Below are 22,018 nucleotides of genomic sequence, written 5' to 3'. Positions count from 1 at the left end.
AAAGGTATTGTTCTGGTGACATCTTCTCCCTTGTACTCCTCTCCTTTCCTCCTCCTCTTTTGTATTAGAGATTGAATCCAGTGCTGTGTGTATAGCAGGTAAGTGCTGTATCCCTAAGCTACAAATCCAGTCTCTCCATGCACTTCTGCTGACCAGAAATCTACTATCACTTTTCTCCTTTTTCTCTATGTATAGTATCTTTCTTCTCTGGCTAGTTTTAAAAATTTTCTCTAAGAGTTTTATTTTCTAGACAGGCTCTCACGATGTACCTCTGACTGGCCTTAAACTAATAATGATCAGTCTTAGCTTCCTCAGTGTGGAATTATAGGTATGTACCACCATGTCAGACTTTGTATCACTGGTTTTGAAAAATTTTTGTCTGGTATTCCTTGATATCATTTTCTTCATTTTTCTTGTGCCTCGAATTCGTTGAGTTCTTGGATACATGGGTTTTTCATTTTCATAAAATGTAGAAAACTTGTAACTATTACTTTTTCCATTTTCTATCTTTCCTTCACAAGTTACTACTAATATTAGTCAAATTCTTTCCCAATTTATTGTCACTCTTGATTTTTAAAATTCTGAGCCTCATTTTGGAGTTTCTATTATCTGTGTTCAAATTCAGCAGTTTTTCTGCACTGTATGATATGCTCATTTATCCAATATAGTAAACATCTTTCTAGTATCGTGTTTATCTATCTATTTATTTATTTAGAGACGGAGTCTCACTTGCTAGCTCAGGTTAGCCTTCACCTTCTTGCAGCCATCTTCTTGCTTTAGTCTCTCAAGTGCTGGGATTTCAGTACCACCATGCCTGGATTGTGTTTACTTGTAGTATACTTCTTAATTTCTAGAATCTCAACTTGAATCTATTTAAAAATATCATTCATATCTGTACGTCAAATTTGAAATATAGTTAGAACTGTTTTAATGTCATTTTTCTATGAATGCAGACTTTTGAGTCAGTTTTATCTCACTGGTAGTATTTTACTGCCTCTTTGCAAGCTTAGTAACCTTTTTGTTGGATGGCACACACAGAATTTTATGATGTTGGTGCTGATATACCCTGAGCCATACTTTATATATATTTCTGTATGCCTTATATGTTTTAAGACTGTTTGGGGTTGTTACATTAATTGAAACAATCTGACCTTTACAGATATTACTTAAAAAATATATGAGGGGCAGATGGGAGCAATTAGTACTCAGCTGAATTCACAAAAGTGGATTCTGAGAGTCCTCTAAGTGCAGCACTGTTTTCTCGATTATTATGCCCTGTGAATTATATCACCTTGGCTTCCCAGGATGCTTAGCTTTACCTCCCCATCAACAGGAGTCTGCATGAAATCTCCCTTTCTATTCCATGGCTTGGACGTTTCCTCAAAATGTAATCCAGTGACAATCATAGGTCTTTATCTCTTTTTTCTTACTGTACCTCAGTATCACTGACTTTAGTGTTTGAAATTCGGTATTTTAAAAGTAATTATTGGGCCAGGGGTTTAGCCAGTGAAGTAAACACCAACTGGTAAGCATGAGGTTAGGAGTTCAATCCCCAGTACCAAAAAAAAAAAAGTAAAATTAATTGTTTCATCCAGGTATGGTGGTGCAAGCCTACTATCCCAGCAGTCAGAAGACAAAGGCAGTTGAATTGCTGTATCTAAAATTGTTCTCCTAAAAAAAAAAGAAACTTAAAATAAGATTTCTCAAAAATAAAACGGTTTTTATTCATACTCATTGTTCTCTAAAATAAGTTTTCTCAATTTAGAATAAGCTCAAGCCCTCGGATATAATAACCATACAATTTTATTTATTTATGGTACTGGGGATTGAACTCACGATCTTGCACTTGCCAGGCAGGGTCTGTGCTGCTGAGCTATATCCCCTGCCGCTGAACCATACAATTTTAAAGACTACAAATTTTAGCCAGGCATAGTGGCACATGCCTGTAATCTCAGCACTCGGGAGGCTGAAGCAGGAGGATCACTGTGAATTCGAGACCAGCCTGGGCTACAAAGTGAGCTCAGGGCCAAGAACTACATAGTGAGACCCTGTCTCAAAAAAAAAGACTAAATACCGTAAATTTTAATCTTGACGTTTGTTGCATGCATGACTGCATGGCCCTACAAAAGAAGATCGTATTCTCTTAAACATATGCATAATCTGATGTAACTCAATCTCTTGAGTTTATAAATTCTATAAAAAATTCATAGGTAAAGGTATTTTAAACCTTTTATGAAGGCTGTTATTTAAAAGAAGAGAATATGTAAAGACCTTAGTTGATTCCTGTCCAATTTATATTACTTTTGTTTATAAAGGCATCTAATGTCTGTTCATTAATATAATTTTAAATCATTAATATTCTTGATGAAATGAAAATGCAATTTTAAGTTTTACTTTTTCATAAGGCTAAGTATTAAAACAACAGAACTTTTTTTCCCTGGAGACAGGATCTTACTCTGTAGTCCAGGCTGGTCTTGAGTTCACAGCAATCTTGTGTTTTTTTGAAGAATATATTTAAAGAAAACATTTCAAAATGCATCCCAGTGAATGAAAAACCTTTCCCAATAGATCTGGCTTATTGTCAATCTTCATGTGAAAACACTTCCCATCTTAAAGGCTTCCTTTAGAAGTAATAATAATATATTTGTTATTAGTAAATTACACATTTTCCATATTTGGAAATAAAGGTGTATTAATACTAAAAAAGCTGTGTACCTTTTATGAGAATTTCAATAAACTCAGAATTTCATAAAATAAACCACACAACTTAAAACACCAGTCTTTTATTTTCTACCCTCTATGTGTTACTTTAAACAATCTAGATATATACAAAATTTGGAATGTTGGACAGATGCTGATAGAAATATTACACAGCTGCTAATGTGATGTTTTAAAGTACAGCAAGTTCTGTTTGTGTTCAAAAGAACTTTTCAAGTATATATACATATTTAATATCAGTCCAAAGAGATCAGAAAAATATTTACAAGATAAATATATAATTTATAAGACTACTGATTCAGATGAACTGATGATTCCTTAATAAATCAACATAAAACTAGTCTGTGTTACTAATTCAATACTGAATAAATTGCTTTGATCAATGCTACTTTCACTGGTATAAAATTTTACTGCTTAGGGTAAGAAATTTTTAAGAACTTAAAAGAAGGCAGTTCTGGTTTTGAAAATTTGCAATATCATACTTGCTGAAGTCAGTAAAGAGCACAGGCCTTAACTACAATTTACTCAATAGAACAGTTTGCAGTTAGGCACAGGGGGAAAAAACCCTAAACAGTCCTCCATTTCCTCAAAAGATTTAAATTAGTGTACCAAATTTTGAAAGTTGGTTACTACCATTAACAGATATATACAAGTTTATATTTTTTTAGTTTTCCAATATTTTGGAAAAAACTTTGGCTATGAAGTACAAAACCTTTTTTTCTTTTTTCATATTGTATCATGTACTATTCTTCTTGGTAATAAACTTTCTTAATTCTACCTGTTACAGAATGTTACAAAATTTTAAAATTAACTAGAAAGAAATGAAATGCCAGTACTTGTTACATGTGTAATGTTTCAATATAGTATGCAGATAATGAATTTAAAAGTAGATCACTAAAGAATCAATTATTTGTAAGGCTTACTTCCTATTCCAAAATTATAATTTTGGAACTATTTTATAAATTTCTAATAAGAAGTGGAATGAAAATTTGAAATTAAGGATGTGACCATTTTACAAAGCCAAAATTTTAAAACCAACAGAATAAAGGGAACACCAAGATTTGTCTTAAAGAAACTGTCATTCTTTAAGAGGTTACAACACATATACAAGTGAATTATCAAAATACAGCACATTTCTTCTATTATATCCATAAAAATCAATTCCTATGTAAATAGTACTGAATATCAACTAAAATGCACTAAAATTTACAAAGAGTTGTTAAAGGGTTTCAATCAAAATTATTAAAACTATACAGTACAATACCCAATTGATACCATCTTGAAAGATGTGCAATATTTAAATTAACATATTTTTAAAAAGTGCTATTTACTCTGACTAGAAAGTGAGTCCTATCCACTTTTTCAGAAATAGTATAGATTGGTACTTTAGCTAGTCTTATAAAAGTCTTAAAAGAAAAGTGGTAACATTAAAATTTTCCTACGTATATTTCTTAGAAATTAAAAATGAATGAAAGAACTGAGTATGGCTCTAAAAAATGTTTTAGACTAGCCTCAACTAAAAAGTTACTTGTCCTCTATGGCATGTTTTTCTGGTCCAAATAACCATGCATTAATTCTTACCATTGCATGTTACTCAAATTTTATTTGATTACATACAACAAAAACAAAATCAAGAAACAAAATTAATAAACTTATACCATCAAACACTTGTAACTTACAGTAACTAGAACAAAGGCAGTTGGTGGCAAAACACTATTACACAGATACATTTAGAAACCCTTTAAAGACTCTAAAGCATCAAGTTCACATTTAGTTACTAACAGGAACAGCCCTTTATTTGAACACTTCCACACTGGTAGGCCTCAAGAACCCATCCCTTTGTTCTACAACTCTCCACAGCAATTTTTTATCACTGTGCCAATTTCACAGACTTGCTTTGGTTTCCTAGCTCCACACCTACTTCATGTTTCCTTTTACTTTACCAAGGCGATTCACAGTCAAACAAAAATTAAGAGGCTTTCCTGAACCTTCTTACATGTTGTGTTTATAGGCAGCACAATCTTAAAACTGGCCATTTTAGTTCCATTTGCTGTTTAAAACAAAGCAGTAATTAGATTAAAACAGAGCACTAGCTATAACGATTGCGAGGATCACCATTTAAAAAAAAAAAAGGGATTTCCATAGCATGAGGAATGCATGGACATGCACTTACAGTAGAGTTAAAAATTTCCTGTGACTAAAAAATTAAAAATTGAATCGTCAGTAGCAAATGTATAATCAATGGCTGTGACAACAGACCTTACAGAGCTCATAAAATGCAATTATTGTCTTTTTATTTCTTTAAAAGACATTACATATTTTATTGCATTATTCTATTAATAAAAACAATAATAGCTTTTCTTGTCATTTTTGCTTCCAGATTTTTGTAAGAAAAACTGTTTTAATCTGGCCTTGGAAAGTGAACCCACCAGCACCACCTTCACCTACTCATTCTTCAATTCAGTATGCACATAGCAAAAGCCAACACTTCAAATATCTTGCCCACATAACAAAAAAGTAGTTTCAGCAAAAAACATTAACAAAAGTTGAATAAAAATAAGGGCATAAAAGCTGTGAGACAGATAGCTCTGCCATCTGTCTCTGGGCTACAATCAAGGCTAACTATTGCCTTGCACAGTTCATTCATGTGTATGAAATCCAAAAATAAACCTACAATCTATACAAAACAACGTAAGTTTGTTTTTGTAGCCTTCATCGCTATGTTTAAAAACCTAACAAGTTTTACATGGTATGAATTCAACAGTCTCCTTTTTCTTCTGTACAGTGGTTCTTTCCCTCTAATTGTAAGCTTCATTTCATTAATGTACAAATTTGAACAGAATTGAGTTCTTCTTTACATATAAAAATAGTCAAAATATTAATTTCCCCTGCAAGTATCTTCCAATAAATCTTGCTGTCCTCCCCCTACCCCCTTTCTTTGTCCACAGTGTTTATGAAGATATTTCTCGTACAATGATGAGTTCTACTGTATTCTGGAAAGTTTTTAGCAAGGACACTGCTTGTCCATGTTCAATATTGATAAAACTGTAGCCATTAGCCTAAAAGAAAGAAGAAAAATGTTTTTAGGAAGTATTTTTCATAGTAATTTATTTGCATTTCTGTATTGAAATTTCTGCCAGGTAGTTCACAAAGCTGGCAGAAAAGAAGAATCATTTTGGCAATTTAAAACAACATATAGACTAATGAGCCCTATTCTATATCTGTGGAAATAAAACTTCAAGACAGAGACCAGAAACCCGTATTTTGTTTAGATTGTCACACTATCCTGATGTAGCAGTCCAATGTTAGGAAGCACAAGTCTAAGACAGCATCAGACAGGGTGCTGTGTATGTGTGCTGATGTGCATCCTAGGGAACAAACTGGCAGAGAGGCCTAAGCCTAGTCTTATTATCTTCAAGATCCTTGGATTTTTAAAAATTAAGGATAACACTCATTGAGCTCTTACTTGTACCAGACACATAGTTTGAAATGCGTTAGTATGAATTAAATAGATTACCACAATGTTCAGGAGATTTTTTTCATCTTATTTCAGAGAAAACCCAGGAATGAACAGGCAACTTCTTCAATCACCCAATCAAAACCACAAATCTGCAAGTATGGTGGTGCATGCCTGTAATCTCAAACTCCACAGGCTGAAAGAGGAAGATTGCTACAAGTTCCCGGTAACCTGGGCTACATACTGAGTGCAAGGCCAGACTGAACTAATAATGAGATGCTGTCTCAAAAAACCAAACTAAAACACTCACAATCCAGACTGCCAAGAAAATAAATATGCATGAATGAGTGTACATATGTATAAAGAGGGAGGAAAGGAGAGAAAGATGATAAACACTAAAGACAATGTGACAACATATTAGCACTTGGTGACCACATGAGGTGTGCATAGATGTTACACTATTTTATTTGCAGGGTTTTATTTTGGTGGTACTAGGAATTCAACACAGAGCCTTGACACTGAGCTACTTATCACGAAGTTGCTAGTCACTAGGTTGCCCAGGTTGGGCTTGAATTTGTGATCCGCCTGTCTCGGCTTTACAGAGTGGTAGGATTGCAAGCATGTGCCACCATGCACAGCCATTTTTGCAGATATTCCAAATTACAATTAAAAATTAACAAAAAAAAACATTTACAATATATTTTAGAAAGCATTGGACCCCAGACTCAAATTCAGGCAGTCTGGTTCCATAATCTGTACTTTCAGTCATTTAACTCTAGAGGTCTATATTATTATTTTGGTCTCAGGGTTACTTCTTTCTCTTTGCTATCTGAATTGACAACAGTGAAGGCAGTTGTAAAGGAAGAGAAGCTATATCTGAGCCTGAGGCTTATTTTCATACTATACTGTATGCAGTTAGGCAAAACTGGAGGAACAGAGAAACAGACATAGGAAAATAAAAAGGTCTCCTTAAATTCTGAAAATTCCCTCTATTTTTCTATGATGACAACCTATCGCCAACAAGTGGTCTTCTGACCCTAAAAATTAGTAAAAATAAACATTCCTGAACTTAAAAAGCTGTATGAAACATATAAGCATGATTCTGAAGGTATAAAGTAGAAATATCCTAAACTATAAAACCGTAAGAGTGGAAAGAAAATAATTTAAAAATTTATCTTAATTACCTGAATAATTTTATCACCAGGTTGCAGTAATTTTGATGCTGGTCCATCAGGTTGTACCCTTGTTACAAATATACCCTTTAACAACAACAACAACAAAAGATAATTATTTAACACAAAACAGTATGCGCAAGTAATACAGTAATAATAAGCAATCTTCCATATCACCCAAACATCTGAATCATGGTACAGTTTTCTCCCTGACTTTGCAACTCCGTGACAACCCAGTTACTTTTCCCTCTAGTAATTCTGGTTTTCATGCAATGATTTCTACTACAGAGATAAATTTACTTGGATAGATTTGTGGAAAAGCAGTAAGAAAAATTTAAAAATCACTTGATAGTAAAAAGAATATTTAAAAATTTTGGTTAATTGCTTTCCTCAACATGGAGAGATTAAATTTCAAAACAAGCTAAACAATACAAAAGGAAATAAAAACACATCTTAGATTTACCTAAATACCTATTATATTTTCACTTGCATACTGAATTAATAAATGAAATTAAGTAATTCAGGTACTGAATTGTGAGTGATCAAGCATATATAAACAAAACTTACGTCATCTTCAGGTCTGAATGGATTTCCTCTACCTCCAACACCTCCTGATATGCTAAATCCAAGTTCTGGATCCTTTTCAATCCTTACTCGAATCTGATTTAATATAAAAATAAAGGATACTTATTTTTATTTCAGAAAAGGTAACAACATAACATCCACATTTAAATACTGGTGAAGTTCAAACAAAAATATTTAAGGAGTCATCAATAAGCATCTGTGCAGGTGAACTGAAACTATAACATAGAACATTATGTTAATGAGTTAGTGAGTTAAAGGCAAAGTGGGATTATATAGCATAGCGCCAAACTTTATTGCTTATGGAAATATGAAACAATTAACACTAGCCATATTTTAGTTTTCTGACAGAATAAATTTTTATGACAGTGAATAAGTATAAAATAAGTATTATCATCAGTTTTCAGTTGTGGAGCATCTAAATTACAGAGTATGCCTGTCTGTCTACTGGTTTGTTTCATAAGATATTTTAATAATTCTTTGGTTGTATTAAATTTCTAATTTCCTGAATCTGTTCATATGCCTCAAAGGAATTCAACTTTAAAATCTGATCAACTGATAGTAATTTCTATAACCTAGTTATTAAACAAAAATGCAAGTGCTAAATTTTTGTTGCAGAATATTCTCTTTTACTGGATATTCAACGAAAATGAATAAAGTATCATTTTATCAATAAACTATGAAGATTTATGAATGCATGACCCAAAACATTTTAAGAGAAAATATTCAAAAGTAGTTGGGTATGGTGGCACATGTCTGTAATCTCAGCAGTCAGAAGGCTGAGGTAGGAGGATCTCTCCAAATTCCATGTCAGCCTGGGCTACATAGTAAATTCAAGGCCAGTCTAAATGACACAGTGAGACCTTGTCTCAAAATAAATGTAAACAGGCTGGGGGTTTAGCTCAGCAGTGTAAGTGCCTGCTTGGCAAACACGAGGTCATGAGTGCCATCCCTGGCACCAAAAACAAACAAACTGTATATAAATAAATAAATAAATTCTTAAAGTAGTTTGGAGACTAATTATAGCCAACTTTTAAAACCAAAAGCTTTAAGTATCACATAACAGTAAGTCATTTCACCTTAATTCCTGTAAAGCAACTTGCCTTACAGTGAAAAAAAATTGCCCAAAATACTAAATACTATGTCAGATGATCTTAAATTAAAACTATACCATGTGATACTCTGTAAACTTCACAGAAAATTATAATTTTAAACAAGATGTTAAGAAACTATGTTAAAATTATATATGGATTTATTGCTAATAATTAACCTGTAGGAATACATGACAAGCTTAGTCTCATTTTTAAACAGTTTTGATTATTCTTACCTCTTGCTTTGCCAGTTCATGGCCTGGTCTAGCAGAACAATGGGGCTGTGTATATGGAGGCTGGTGGGCCACTTTCAGCATCAAGTAATCAATTAGTTGTTCTCTAGAGGGATGCCTTGCCACAGATGCCTGAGGGGGGTGATGTATTTGACTACAATTTGCCTGAGGCCTGAGAGGCTGGCTCATCTGTCCATTACTCAAAGGCATCTAAGAAAAACATGAAGTATCTTAAAATAACCAATAATAATGTTTTATTACAAATATCTGGATATTCTTATTGGAGCATTACCAAAAAACCCTAGTTTTAATATTCTAAATCACAAAATACCATGTCACTCACTATTTTCCTCTAATGCTAATGCCTCCAAGAAAAAGGCTATTAATGTGTTAATTCTAAACTAGCCTGGGTGCTTGCTGATTGTTATTCCTACATTTCACATTATGCTTTATTATTAGGTATCAGTATTCCTCTTTCTCACAATAACCAAGTATTAAAATAGTAAACTGAACATTGAATTTTTAAAACTAAAGCCTACTAAAGATCCACCCTTCCCCTATCACACACACCACACACACCACGCACACGATAGTACATTTACTGATGTTTTCCTCAGGAAAGAAATTAATTTCGCAGTGTAATTTTTTGCTAACTTGAATATTTTTCTGCCCTTCCAGAATAAATACATCAATTCAGCTATCTATGTAGTAGAAAACAGATTACTCCTTACATTTATCTGTGTGTATGCAACATCTGTTAGTAATTCTCCAATTCTTTAAATCTTAAGTTTCATAGAGTATTAATCGCAAACTCAAACACTGAAATTCCTTAATAGGTCTTGTTTTCTTCACACTTGTCCATAAGAAAATTAGCAGGAAATTATAAAGGAAATTTTTGAGCTCATTCCCTGAAATTATCTAAAAGTAGAAAAGTTTGGAGAACAGTTGGGCACTAGTTTTAGAACCTTAAGTGCCTTTCTTACTGTGAACTTGTATCTCCCTACAAGACACAAAGAAGTTTGGCTTTGAAGAAGAAAATTTGTATTTTAAAAAAGGCAGTGTTGTTCACTATTTTACACACACACACACACACACACACACACACACACACACACACAAAGAACTTAGGGACCGCGGATGTAGCTCAGCAGCGCAGTGCCTGCCTGGCAAGTGTGAGACCCTGAGTTTGGTTCCCAGTACCAAAAAACAAAATAGTAACAAAAACAAAAACAAAAAAACAAAAAGAACTTAGTTAATTCTTCAGTCTAGAAAAATACATGGTGATTTATGACAGGGCACAACAACAATAACACTGTGACAAACTATACCAGTGGGGATAAAGGAGGTACTGTAAAATTCAACTATTTTTAAAACTACAGGTGATTCTTGCTGATTTAGAAACAACTGGATCTACCCATGGATAATTAACTAATTGTGCTGTTGCTTTATTGCATATAATTCTGTAGTTAACCTTTGTTTTTCTTTACATTTATACCACTTATTCCTGTGTTCAAATTGAGTATTTTTCTCCTGAGATAAATTCAATTACTGCTGACTTATTATTTTAAATTATTTATTCCTTCATTTACACAGCTGGGATTGATTTAGAGCCTTGCATATGCTACAAAAGCACTATACCACTGGGCTATCCTCCCAGTTTCCTGACCTATTCTTAAGACTTCCTGATACCTGGATACTTGTTCTTGCATAGATCAGTGTTAAAAATATACACGGGAGGGGAGGGAGGAGTAAAAAAAAAAAAAAAAAAAAAAAAAAAAAAAATATATATATATATATATATATATATATATATATGGAATGCATTAAGTTGTGATTAGCAGATGGATGAGGGGATTAATAAAGTATAAAATAAAGTTAGTAACTTCAATCCTAAAATGTATAATGAAAAGAAAAAGAAACTAGATGACTGAGGTTCTTTCAGTTAAAGACAGGTAAACTAAACATGTATGTATGAACTTGTATTATTAGACAACTGAGTGCCTACTCTCTATAGCAAAGTAAGGCTTTATGTAATAAATATCCTTCACAATTATATCAAATTACAGTAGAGGCATATAATTAGTTTAGAAATGAGGAAGATAGTGAGGCCTGGTGGCACAATTCTGTAATCCCAGCCCTAGGGAGGCTGAGGCAGGATCTTGAGTTTGAGGCCAGCCTATGCTAACCAGTGAGCTTGAGGCCAGGCTAAGCTACCAAAGAGATTCCATTGTGGGGGAGTGGGGCAAGAGAGAATTGAGAAAGAGAAAATACAAAATACTATTATAAAAGCACAGAGAACAAGAAATATGTTTTTTAATTTTATTTTTAAAATTTACTCATTTAGCTACCGGGTATCCAACTCATGATCTCGTGCTTGCCAGGCAGGTGCTTATGCCACTGTGCTATATTCCCAGCTCCAAGAAATGTACTTCTAAATGAGTGTTACCTTTTTCCCACAGAAGTACTAAAACTACAACCATCACTTGTTCTACCAAATACAAAAATTTTGGTATCTTTTTTTTTTGGAGGAAGGTGATTTGAGACAGAGTCTTACTATATAGTTCAGGGTGGCCTTGAACTTGCAGTGACCCTCCTGCCTCAGCCTCCTGCATTCTGGGATTACAGGCATATGCCACTATGCCCAGCTCCTGAGCTACTCTTAAGACTCCCTAACACCTGAATATTTGGTCTTGGCTATATAAATGTTAAAAATACACATGGGGCCAGAGATTTAGCCCAGCAGCACAAGCACCTGCCTGGCAGGTGTGAGGTCATGAGTTTGATCCTCAGTACCCAAATAAACAAACAAAAATTAAATAAATTTTAAAAATACACATGGAATACATTAATTCTCCAGATGTTTACAGTCAAGAATGCCAAACAAGTCTCTGATTCAAATTTTATAATTGGTACTATAGAGATACAAATGAAACTAATAATAGAATTGAACAAATAGTCAAATTCTACTTTGTATTTCTGCATTATTTTAAAAATAATCCTAACTATTGTAGAAAAGCTTTTAGAAAACTATTTTCAGTTAAAACACATACGGGATTTCTAGCTCAAAGGCTGCAAAACATAGAAAGCTTGCAGGTACTATTTATTTCTAGCTTTCATCAAACTGTCTGGAAGAACATCTTTGTGATTAAGCATAGCTGATGAGTAGTTCTGCAGTTCTGAATCATCTTGGCAAGAATCTCCTGGACTGGATGTCCAAGGATGCTTCAAATGAGGGGGAATAAAAAGTAAACAAGAAGTACTCTGTAAGATATGAAACTAAAATATATTCCTATTGGGCACTAAAAAGTTTTATTTTTGTAAAATCCCGTTCTTTTAACAGCACAGTATTTTTTTCTAAATTTGCAATGAAAAACATTGCATTGTTAGTCTTATAGAGCTGACTTTATCTTAATTCTGTCATTGTAAAATTAGTTCAGTATTATTAAAGCTCTGATTTGAAGAAATGTTTTACAATTGATTAGTTCATATCTTCATTTGTCAAATGTTTTTATATTACAAATATCCCAACAAACATAACGTTTTGTCTCTTTCAAGTATCCTGATATATTTTAGAAAACACAATTGTTATTTCAAAATAGTATATGCCTAGCAACACAGAAATGTAGAGTACATAATCATGTTGAAAATAATCTGAAATCTTTTTTTGGTACCAGGGACTGAACTCATGACCTCACATTTGCCAGGAAAGTGCTTGTGCCACTAAGCTATATTCCTGAAATCTTATATGATAAAGAATAGCAAGTATATAAACAAGAGATTTATAAATTAATTTTAAGAACTGTATCTGCAATAGATAGATCACATGCAGTTAGGTCACAGTTCAAACCATGGCTTACGGCCAAGGATATATATAGGTCAGCAGCATAAGCACCTGCCTGGCAAGTAGAAGGTCCTGAGTTTGATCACTGGTACAAAACATGGCTTAGTACTTGTCAGTGTAGTTTGATCAATTCTGTATATTTACACAAAGTATACTTCATTTTCTTCCTTCTTTATCGCAATGTACATTTAGACTGCACAACAATCAACTCAAAGTCTGAAGTTTAAACTCAAACTTGAATGTATAATTATGCTTATCTATTCCTTAAAAGAACTAGCATTATCATGAATGAAAAAGCAAAATTCAACAGACTCCAAGGTTCTGAATTTTTGAAAAACACACAAAATGTTACTGTGAGACACCTGGAAAGAACTGTTGTTCCCAATAACTACAAATGGCAAACATTACCCCTGAGTTAACAAAAAGGCCACTTTACTCCATGGACTGGTGGAATGATACTCATCACCCTTTTTGCCCTCTTTCAAATTAAATTTCAAAATGATTGTAATAGCACAGATACCAGATGAGGGACTGGTAAGATCAAATAGGTATTTCTAAAGCAACTGAATCCAGGAGACGTTTTTACATTCTAGAATCAACAAAGGAAAAGCAAGGATGTGTTTAAAAGGGGAGCAGGCATACAAGGAGTGCTCTGGCATAAAGACAGAACCCAGAAGGACACATAGTCAAAATGGAAACAAAACTATAGGAGGAATCAGACAGTGTTACAAGGGGAGAAAGGTCTTTACAGGATAAAAAGAAATACATACTGAGAGCTGATTTACTACTTGAAGTTCTTATGGAGAGAAAACTAAATCTTAAGGCATAGAGTTGTTCTGTTCTTTCTCTCCCTCTGTAATTCTTATATAAACTTTCATTAAAATAATAAATCTGCCTTTTTGCAACTAAAGACTATGGAGACAGGGGGGTTATACCAGTTCAGTGGTATTCATCACAATTTTTTCAGTCTTACACTTAACAATATTCAGTGAAATATGATTAAATTTAAGTATGTATAATACATTTTAGTCAATTCTCAGTGCAATTAAAATTATCCTTCCTTATAACATCTCCCTTATGTGGATTACATATGGCATATTCTTAAACTCCTGAGAGGCCAGGTGTGGTGGCACATGCCTGAAATCCCAGCACTTAGGAGGCTGAGGCAGGAGACTTCTGCAAAGTCAAGGCCCACCTGAACTACAGTGTGAAATTTTTGGTCAGAAAACAAAACAAAGAACCATGAGTTAGAGAGAACAAGCAAATTTTAATAGCAAAAGAAAACTACAAAGAATAGTTTTTTAAAAAAATAGTTATGACTATTATTCATTCCTTCTTGGGTAGACTAATTACTCATTAGCTTATGGCCAAAGAAAGCAATAAAGCTTATTTTTAGAAGTAAACCACAGAACAAACTCAGAGGAAATTCAGATTTCTAACTCACAATAAACTTTTTTTTTCTAAAAACATTAGATCATTTAAAATGTTGAGTTTTCTCTTCTATTCACTAACAGTATTCGTCTACTGCAGGTACTCACTTGAAAAATGTGCGCACCAGAACCTCTTCCGTCTGCAACACTCAAGGCAAGACTGCCCTGGCTGCCATGTAGATCCCTAGAGCTGCCATACTGAGAGCTGCTTACAGCAGTGAAATTGGAATTAAAGGACCTTGACAGCATGCTCTGAATAAAGAGGGGACAGATTTAATAGAGATTAGTGCAGCATGCAAAGTAGACAAGACATGTTATATATGTAAGTTTACTTACAAGTTAGCCACACCTGATACTCTACAGAAATATCATGTAACACTGAATTTTCAGAGCCACTGAAAGAAATTGGCCCTATGCACCTCACATTTACATGACAACACAAACATACACATAAAACTACAGGTAAATAAAACATTTATATGTTTGAGTACCAAGAAAAGAAAGTGTAATAGTTGCTTTTACTTATTAAGTTGTATTATTCTCTTTACTCCTAACAAATTATAAAAGTCAGAAAATAGACATAGATGACATATTTAGATAGGTGTATCTACAGTCATTCATACATTTTTATATAAAAATAAATTCTACCAACTAGTAATTTTAAGGAAAATCAATTTCTAGAGTCCATTTTATTCTATAAAATTTAACTATATCTTTTAAATAACCCGCTAGTTCAAAATATAGACAACAAAATGTATCTGTGAAGAAATATCTGACAGGCAGTTTAAGAAATTTTTAAAACTATCTTCCACATTTAGTACAGTATTTTTACAATAGAGAAGAGTTTAACACAAACCCACAATTTTAGGATGTAACCTTTAATGGGCTTTGTAGCTCTACAACTATGAGAGTAAAAAAGCTAAAATGCAACAAAATTTTCCTAGTCAAATAAACATTTTAAATAGCACTACCCACATTTTAGAAATTAGCTATGCCTTTGAGGCTTACACTAAAAAGGCCACTAAAGGAATCCTACCATTGCCTGAGTTAATGTGAATACCCTACTTATTAATCCTAGAATCTAAGATGTACCTCAATAAATGCACTGCCTGATTCTCATTGTTCCAATTTGTTTATTATCAGCTTTCTTAAACTGTTCTTTCCTGTGGATGCTTTTAGTCATGCTTCTGACTTTTTAAGGTTTGATGGTTAAACAAGAAACCAAGCTATTTGGGCACAGCTATTAAAACACAGAAGTATCACAACTACCATAGTAAAAGAAAAAAAAAAAATTTAAAGACAGGGCCTCAGGCTGGTGATTTAGCTCAGTGGCACAGGCACCTGCTTGGCAAATGTGAGGTTGAGTTCAATCCCTGGTACCAAAAAATAAAAAATAAAAATAAAGACAGGGTCTTACTATGTAACCCAAGCTGGCCTAGAACTCATGATCTTCCTACTTCAGCCTCATGAGTATTGGAACTATAGACAAGTAACACCATGCCTGGCTGTTTATGTTACTCTTAGGAAATATGTATGTTCCTTAGATTTTGAAGTTGATACGTAATAGCAAGAAATAATACAGGATGTCAGAAGTATCTATAAAATTACCGAATATACTATCCTTTAGTGGATTTTACACTAATGACTAAACAAAAACCTAAACTTAAAGGCCCAGACATGCATTTTCCCCAACTATTTTATCATCAAGATGAAGACAGCAGAGTCAATTTAGAGGGTCTATAAACATTTGATTAGAATATAAACTTCATTCACAGATAGACATGAACATATATAAATAATATGCTTTGGTTTGTGACATGCAGAGCTTTAACAGGTTAACTTGACTGGCCTAGCTGACTCTTTTTATGATGTATAAATCTTAGAACAAAGCTTTCTGTGTCATCTTGGAACATATGTAAGCTTACTACCAGTAATTTCATTGAATAACAAGTTTCAAGTTCAAAACAGATTTGGTTGTGGATTCAAACTTGTCCACTGGCATCTACTTAAAACTGCACCCTGTCACAAGACACTACACAATGGAAAGTTACATATAATGTCCAGTGGTTCACCACATGCCGATATTTGTATGACAACTTAGTGAGGACTGGAGGTATAGCTCAGTTGGAGCAAGTCTCTGGGTTTAATCTCCAGCACCACAAAACAAAAACTATGTGAACATGGCATTATGTTGTTTTAATGATATTATAATTTGAAATGTATCATGTCTTAGGAAGGAATATTAGCAACTGCTAATATTACTTATAATTCAAAGAAAAAAAAGTTTATTTTGAGTCTTGTTTGAGATATGGTCTCACTATATAGGTCAAGTTGGCCTTGAATTCACTATGTGGTCTAGAGTGGCCTTGAAATCTCAGCAATCCTCCTGCCTCAGTCTCCCAAGTACTGGGATTACAAGCACGCACCACCACACCCAGCTCTTTTCAACTCTTTACTACTAACTGAATTGTCTTGAAATTTTCACGGTGAGACCTATTTTCTGTCTGGATCCCAGGTGGTCTTGCTATTTGGTTCACACTGGCCTTGGGCTTACTTTGTAGCCCAGGCTGATCTCGAACTTGCAACGATCTATCTCCATCAGCCTCCTGAGTGCCAGGATTACATGAGTGTGCCAATATGCCTGGTTTATGCTCGTCCTTTATTACGCACCACTATTTGAACCAAAGCTTTGAAATTTGAAGTCTAAATCATGCAGCCATTAAAATATCTAATTAGTAATATATTTACGTAACACTCAAAATGTTTATGGGCCCATACATTCCAATTCCCACATTAAATAAGAACTCAAGAGTGCAGCACAAAGTAGTTTCCATAAACAAAATTTCAGATTCATACTTGTTTTTAGAATGGTTTTTAACATAAAAAAAGACTGTCTCAAGTCAGGCCGAGTAGCACAGTTCTGTAATCCCAGTACCTGGGAGGTTAAGGCAACAGGACTGCTGCAAATTTGAGGCCAGCCTGGGCTACACCGCAAGACCCCATTTATTAAAAAAAAGCCTCTCTAAATGTTTTGAGAGCTTACAAGAATAAAAAAGATCACTTTTTAATAAATTATGCTTTAACATTAACAATCAAGTGTTTTGAATGAAGTGAGTTTATATGAGGGCAGTGTCAGAATAGTAAATTTTCTTAGGCAAATTAAAAGAACTATGTAATATTATTTGTAGGGGTAAAGGTCAGACTTACATGTTAAATTAAAAAAATACTAAAAAATGGTTAAAAATCCCCCCCCTAAACTATACACATATGGTTTTATTTACAGAACCAACAAGGTAAAATTTGAGGACCACTAATCTAGATTAAAAACAAAGGTAAAATCTATACACAAATGTTTAGTTGTTCATACTACTCAGCCATTAAAATTCCTAATAGCTAAAAGGAGACAGAAGACATTGGAGACTTATGGGTGTACACATCATAGAACCTTAACAAATTGCTTTTGGAATAGTAACTGTCTAGTGCCATTAGAAATTTACAATTACTTAAAGACAATTTATTTTTTTTAGTATTTCTGATAGGAAAATTTACCTCATGCACATGGTTTGTGTATCAGATTTCCAAACTACCTGCACACACTACTATCAGAAATTTACTATATTAAAAATCTCAGATTACTCAGTTTTGCTAAATACTATACCACACCACTTTAAGCACAGGGTCTTGCTACTATGTCGCTCAGATTGGCATTGAACTCACTGTGATTCTCTTGCCTCCACTTCCTGAGTGCTGGGATTACAAGGATGTGTCACCATGCGCAGTTTAGGACCTTTTTTTTTTTTAATAGTCCTGTCATTGTCTTTTAGATCCATCTCCTCTACTGCCACAATCCTAATCTAGGTATGCATCATTAAGATTTTTAAAAACTGAAACTGTTTCCTAAACTATCAATTTATTCTAAACACATCTGCCTAAACATCCTTTGGGTCTTCAAATATGGCTCCCCACTGTATACTAGGTCAAACTGAAATCATCTTTGCTTTTTCAGTTGTTCCCTTTCCTTCATATAACATGTATCATGCTATCTTGAGGAAATTATTTAATTATTCTGTGCCTCAATTTCCTTACTGTAAAATAGCATAATAAAGACATCCCATGAATCTCATGACACAAATATTCGCAGAGACAATTGTACCATGTAGCCTCCTAGCACTTTATAAACATTCTAACTGCTATTGTTTTATATCCATAATATAATCAAAATATTATATTATCAAATTTTCTCAAAGGACTTTCCTAATTCAATCAGACTCAAGTCTTTGTTTTCCCTGCCCTCAACATTACTTCCTGATAAAAAATTTTATCTTAATTATCAATTTTTTTCTCAAACTTGTCCCATTTACTATGCAAAGCCACTATTACAAAACTGTCATCACGTGTTCTCTAAGACATTATGCAGCTAATTTCTAAATATGGATTTTATGCAACAAATAATGAAAGCTGAGAAGCACACTAAACTTGATTTCTATTTACTGAAGTCCAGGGCACATCTCTGTCAGATTGGAAGGAAACAGGAAAACTAGTGATATAACATGGAGACCACACAGAATATAATAACCAAATGCATCTCTTCCTCCAAATCTGCTACTCTTTGTCTATGTACAATGACAGTGACATTCCCAGCAATCAAAGCACAAATCTCAAGCTTTATTCGTTTTCTTCAAAGGCTGATCATAGGAATACAGTACTTAATCAGAAGTAAACTCTCACAAAGTCTATTCAGAATTCTTGAATTCATTTCTTTGTTTCAACTCCACTGATAGAAATTAATTTTTTATTTGCATCACTAAACAATCTCATAATTCAATCTTTCACTACTGCCTCTTCCCCACAAAATCGTTTCACACTGCTACCAGCATTTAGAAAACAGAGCTACGTTAGTTCTCTCCAATGCTTAAGAAATTTCCGTATTCCAGAGAAAAAGCATAAAATTCACTGAAAAGAGCTAACACTTATGGGCTGAGATTTAATATGAATCAATCATATTTTAGGCATTTATTTCTCAAAAAAATTTAAAATGACCAATTAAGACTATGTATGTTCAGCTGCATTTACAAACAGGAAAAATAATTCTTGGGTAAAATCCAGTGAGATATAAAGCTAAACCATAAAAAAGTACTTAACATTTGGACCATGATTATGGTACAAACATTAATTTCACAGGATAATTTTTTATTTTTACCTCCTTTCAGAAGATAAACACCTACACATAAAAGTTACAGACGTGTATGAGCGATAGTTGTTTAAACAATGATTTCCAAGCTCTATAACAAAGAAACACTTAACTATGTTCAAAAAGTTCAGAAATGCAGTTCAGAAAAGTCAACAATGCCATGCTAGACGTCATATTGAGTCAGTGTCAATGTTAGTTCATGTATTGTGGATTAGGAAAAAAAATTACACAAAATATTTACCTTTGTAAGTATATTTCCGGTTATTTTGTTAACTATAAACTGCTGCTTTCTTACGCTACTTACATAATATGTTAGTAGTAAGCAAGTCACAAAATGCTAAGCAGAGGTACACATGTATTCTTTCTACTACAGTGTGTATAAGATACAACAGATAAACGTATAAAATGAGTACATGACCATTGGAGATAATATGAAATAAGAGAGGCAAAAGAAGTAGATACTAACATCTCAACTGTCTTGGTTAAGTTTAGTTTTAGGACTCTGTTCTCTAAACTATGGAAATATTCCACAGAGTATCTTGTTCTTCTTTGAATAAAGAATACCTAACATTTTTAAGGAAAACAAATGTACTCATAAAGAGATTAAAGAATTTATGTTCAATTACCTTTTCTAACTTTTTGGCCTCAATGTGTCGAAGTACTTGTTCTCGCCAATCATGAGGAACTTTACTTTTTCCTTGAGGATCTAATAAAGAATGTTCAGAACCAACCCTTGCATTTGGTCGCTTTGAAGGACTAGTCCGTGAATAGTTGAAATCACTAACTGACATAGTTCTCTCTGATATTTCATTAACAGAAGGTCGAGCACTCTGAGGCCTTGACCCATTCGGGCCATCCATGCTGTACGTTCGTGCAGAAAGAGGTCTCTGCGATCCTGACATCAATGGAGGAGTTCTTCCCACTGAATGTAACTCTCTGTATGATAAATAATCTCCCTCAGGAATCTGAGCATGCCTTGTGGAACCTGGATCACCAAGATTTACAGAGGCTGCTGAGGATACACTACCTTGTCGCTGAACTGAAGCTCGACTTACAGCAGGAACAAGTCGGTCATTTGGTGAAACAGCCCACATTTCTCCATGTCTTGTTGGTCCAAGTCTCTGATGTAAATGGTATGCAGTGTTGGCTCTAACATTGTTATGGTTAGAGAAATTCATATTGGCAGAATGTTTAGCATAGCTGTGGTTTTCTGTGCTTTCTGATCTAGGAAGGCGATGAGGAGGAAAACTAACAGGATCTACCTGGGAACTTTGTTTGGAGTACCACAAACTGTCTTTGACAGCAGCATTGCTACTATACTGGATGTTATACTGTGGAGAACCATACATTTGAGATGTAGATTGTGGGCTACTTGTTGTGGGGGCTCTCAATGTATCTGGTTCTTCAGGATTATGATTTGAATCAAACTTCAAAACTGCCTTTGTACCCGACATTAAATCAGAAGACGAAGAAGAACCAGTAAATACTTGTAATGGTTGATCATACAATAGTGTCGCAGACTTGCTCCTGACTATATTTTTTCCATCAACAGCAGCTGTGATTTTAACTGCTGCACTTGGCTGCTGAGGTCCATTATCACTAAGAATATCATAAATTTTTAACCCTCCTGTCTCCATATTAGTTATGCTATGAGATTTCACAACAGATCCAACTGGACCACTTCTCTGAGGCGAGATATCTTCTGTGCTTTTGGAAATACCTACATCAATAGAAGAATTGGTATCTTGTAGTTCAGTCCTAGTAGGAGACTGTGGCATTTCCTCAGAATGTCCATTTACCTTATTTATGGATTCCAGATTATGATACTTGTTACCGTTTTCCAAATGCTCAGCTTCCTTTTTAGAGTTGTTAAAGCCTACTCCAAGCACTACATCCTGTGTCTTTAATCTTTCCATTACCTCTGGTTGAAACGTATCATTGTTAACAAGTTTATTAAGATTCATGTTGATATGGTCTAATTTGTGAGGTTCATCAGATGTGGCTGTTGAGTCAATGCCTTTCTCAATTAGAACTAATTGTTCTTCGATATTTAAATCATATTCAGGAAAGTTAAAATCTTTTTTATCATGAACCTTGAATTTTTCCTCGGGTGAATTGTTTAAAATATCTCCATTTTGCAAAAGGTTGTTAAAATTCTCATCTTCTTGCCTAAAATAAAGATAGTTTTATGAAAAAATAAAAAAGCAAGTTTTCTCAGTAATGGGGGACCATTTAATAACTACTTGATACACTAATATAAGAATTGTCAGAATCACAGTTAATGGTACCAAGCATGTAGTATA

The 22,018-nt window shown here is 33.9% G+C and overlaps 1 protein-coding gene across 10 annotated transcripts in view; it reads right to left on the bottom strand.

Moving 5' to 3' along the window:
* Window positions 1-2,767: 2,767 nt before the first annotated feature.
* Window positions 2,768-22,018, bottom strand: part of Erbin (erbb2 interacting protein) — a 115,717-nt gene continuing 96,466 nt past the window's right edge. For 4 of the 10 annotated variants that reach the window (XM_063258261.1, XM_013144423.3, XM_063258263.1 and 1 more), the window contains 6 exons: window positions 20,342-21,884; window positions 14,633-14,776; window positions 9,257-9,463; window positions 7,915-8,007; window positions 7,360-7,434; window positions 2,768-5,777 (listed from right to left, as the gene is read on the bottom strand). In XM_063258261.1, the coding sequence (XP_063114331.1) occupies window positions 5,670-5,777; window positions 7,360-7,434; window positions 7,915-8,007; window positions 9,257-9,463; window positions 14,633-14,776; window positions 20,342-21,884 (2,170 nt within the window). In that variant the 3' untranslated portion in view covers window positions 2,768-5,669. Of the gene's footprint in view, window positions 5,778-7,359; window positions 7,435-7,914; window positions 8,008-9,256; window positions 9,464-12,364; window positions 12,476-14,632; window positions 14,777-20,341; window positions 21,885-22,018 lie in introns of all 10 variants that reach the window. The other 6 variants (XM_063258264.1, XM_013144424.3, XM_063258266.1 and 3 more) reach the window with 4 other exon arrangements.

The sequence above is a fragment of the Cavia porcellus genome, unplaced genomic scaffold, assembly GCF_034190915.1.
Source record: "Cavia porcellus strain 051 isolate PalLab524CR breed Dunkin Hartley unplaced genomic scaffold, mCavPor4.1 scaffold_11, whole genome shotgun sequence".
Classification (NCBI taxonomy): Eukaryota; Metazoa; Chordata; class Mammalia; order Rodentia; family Caviidae; genus Cavia; species Cavia porcellus.
This window is presented reverse-complemented; position numbering and strand designations above follow the sequence as displayed.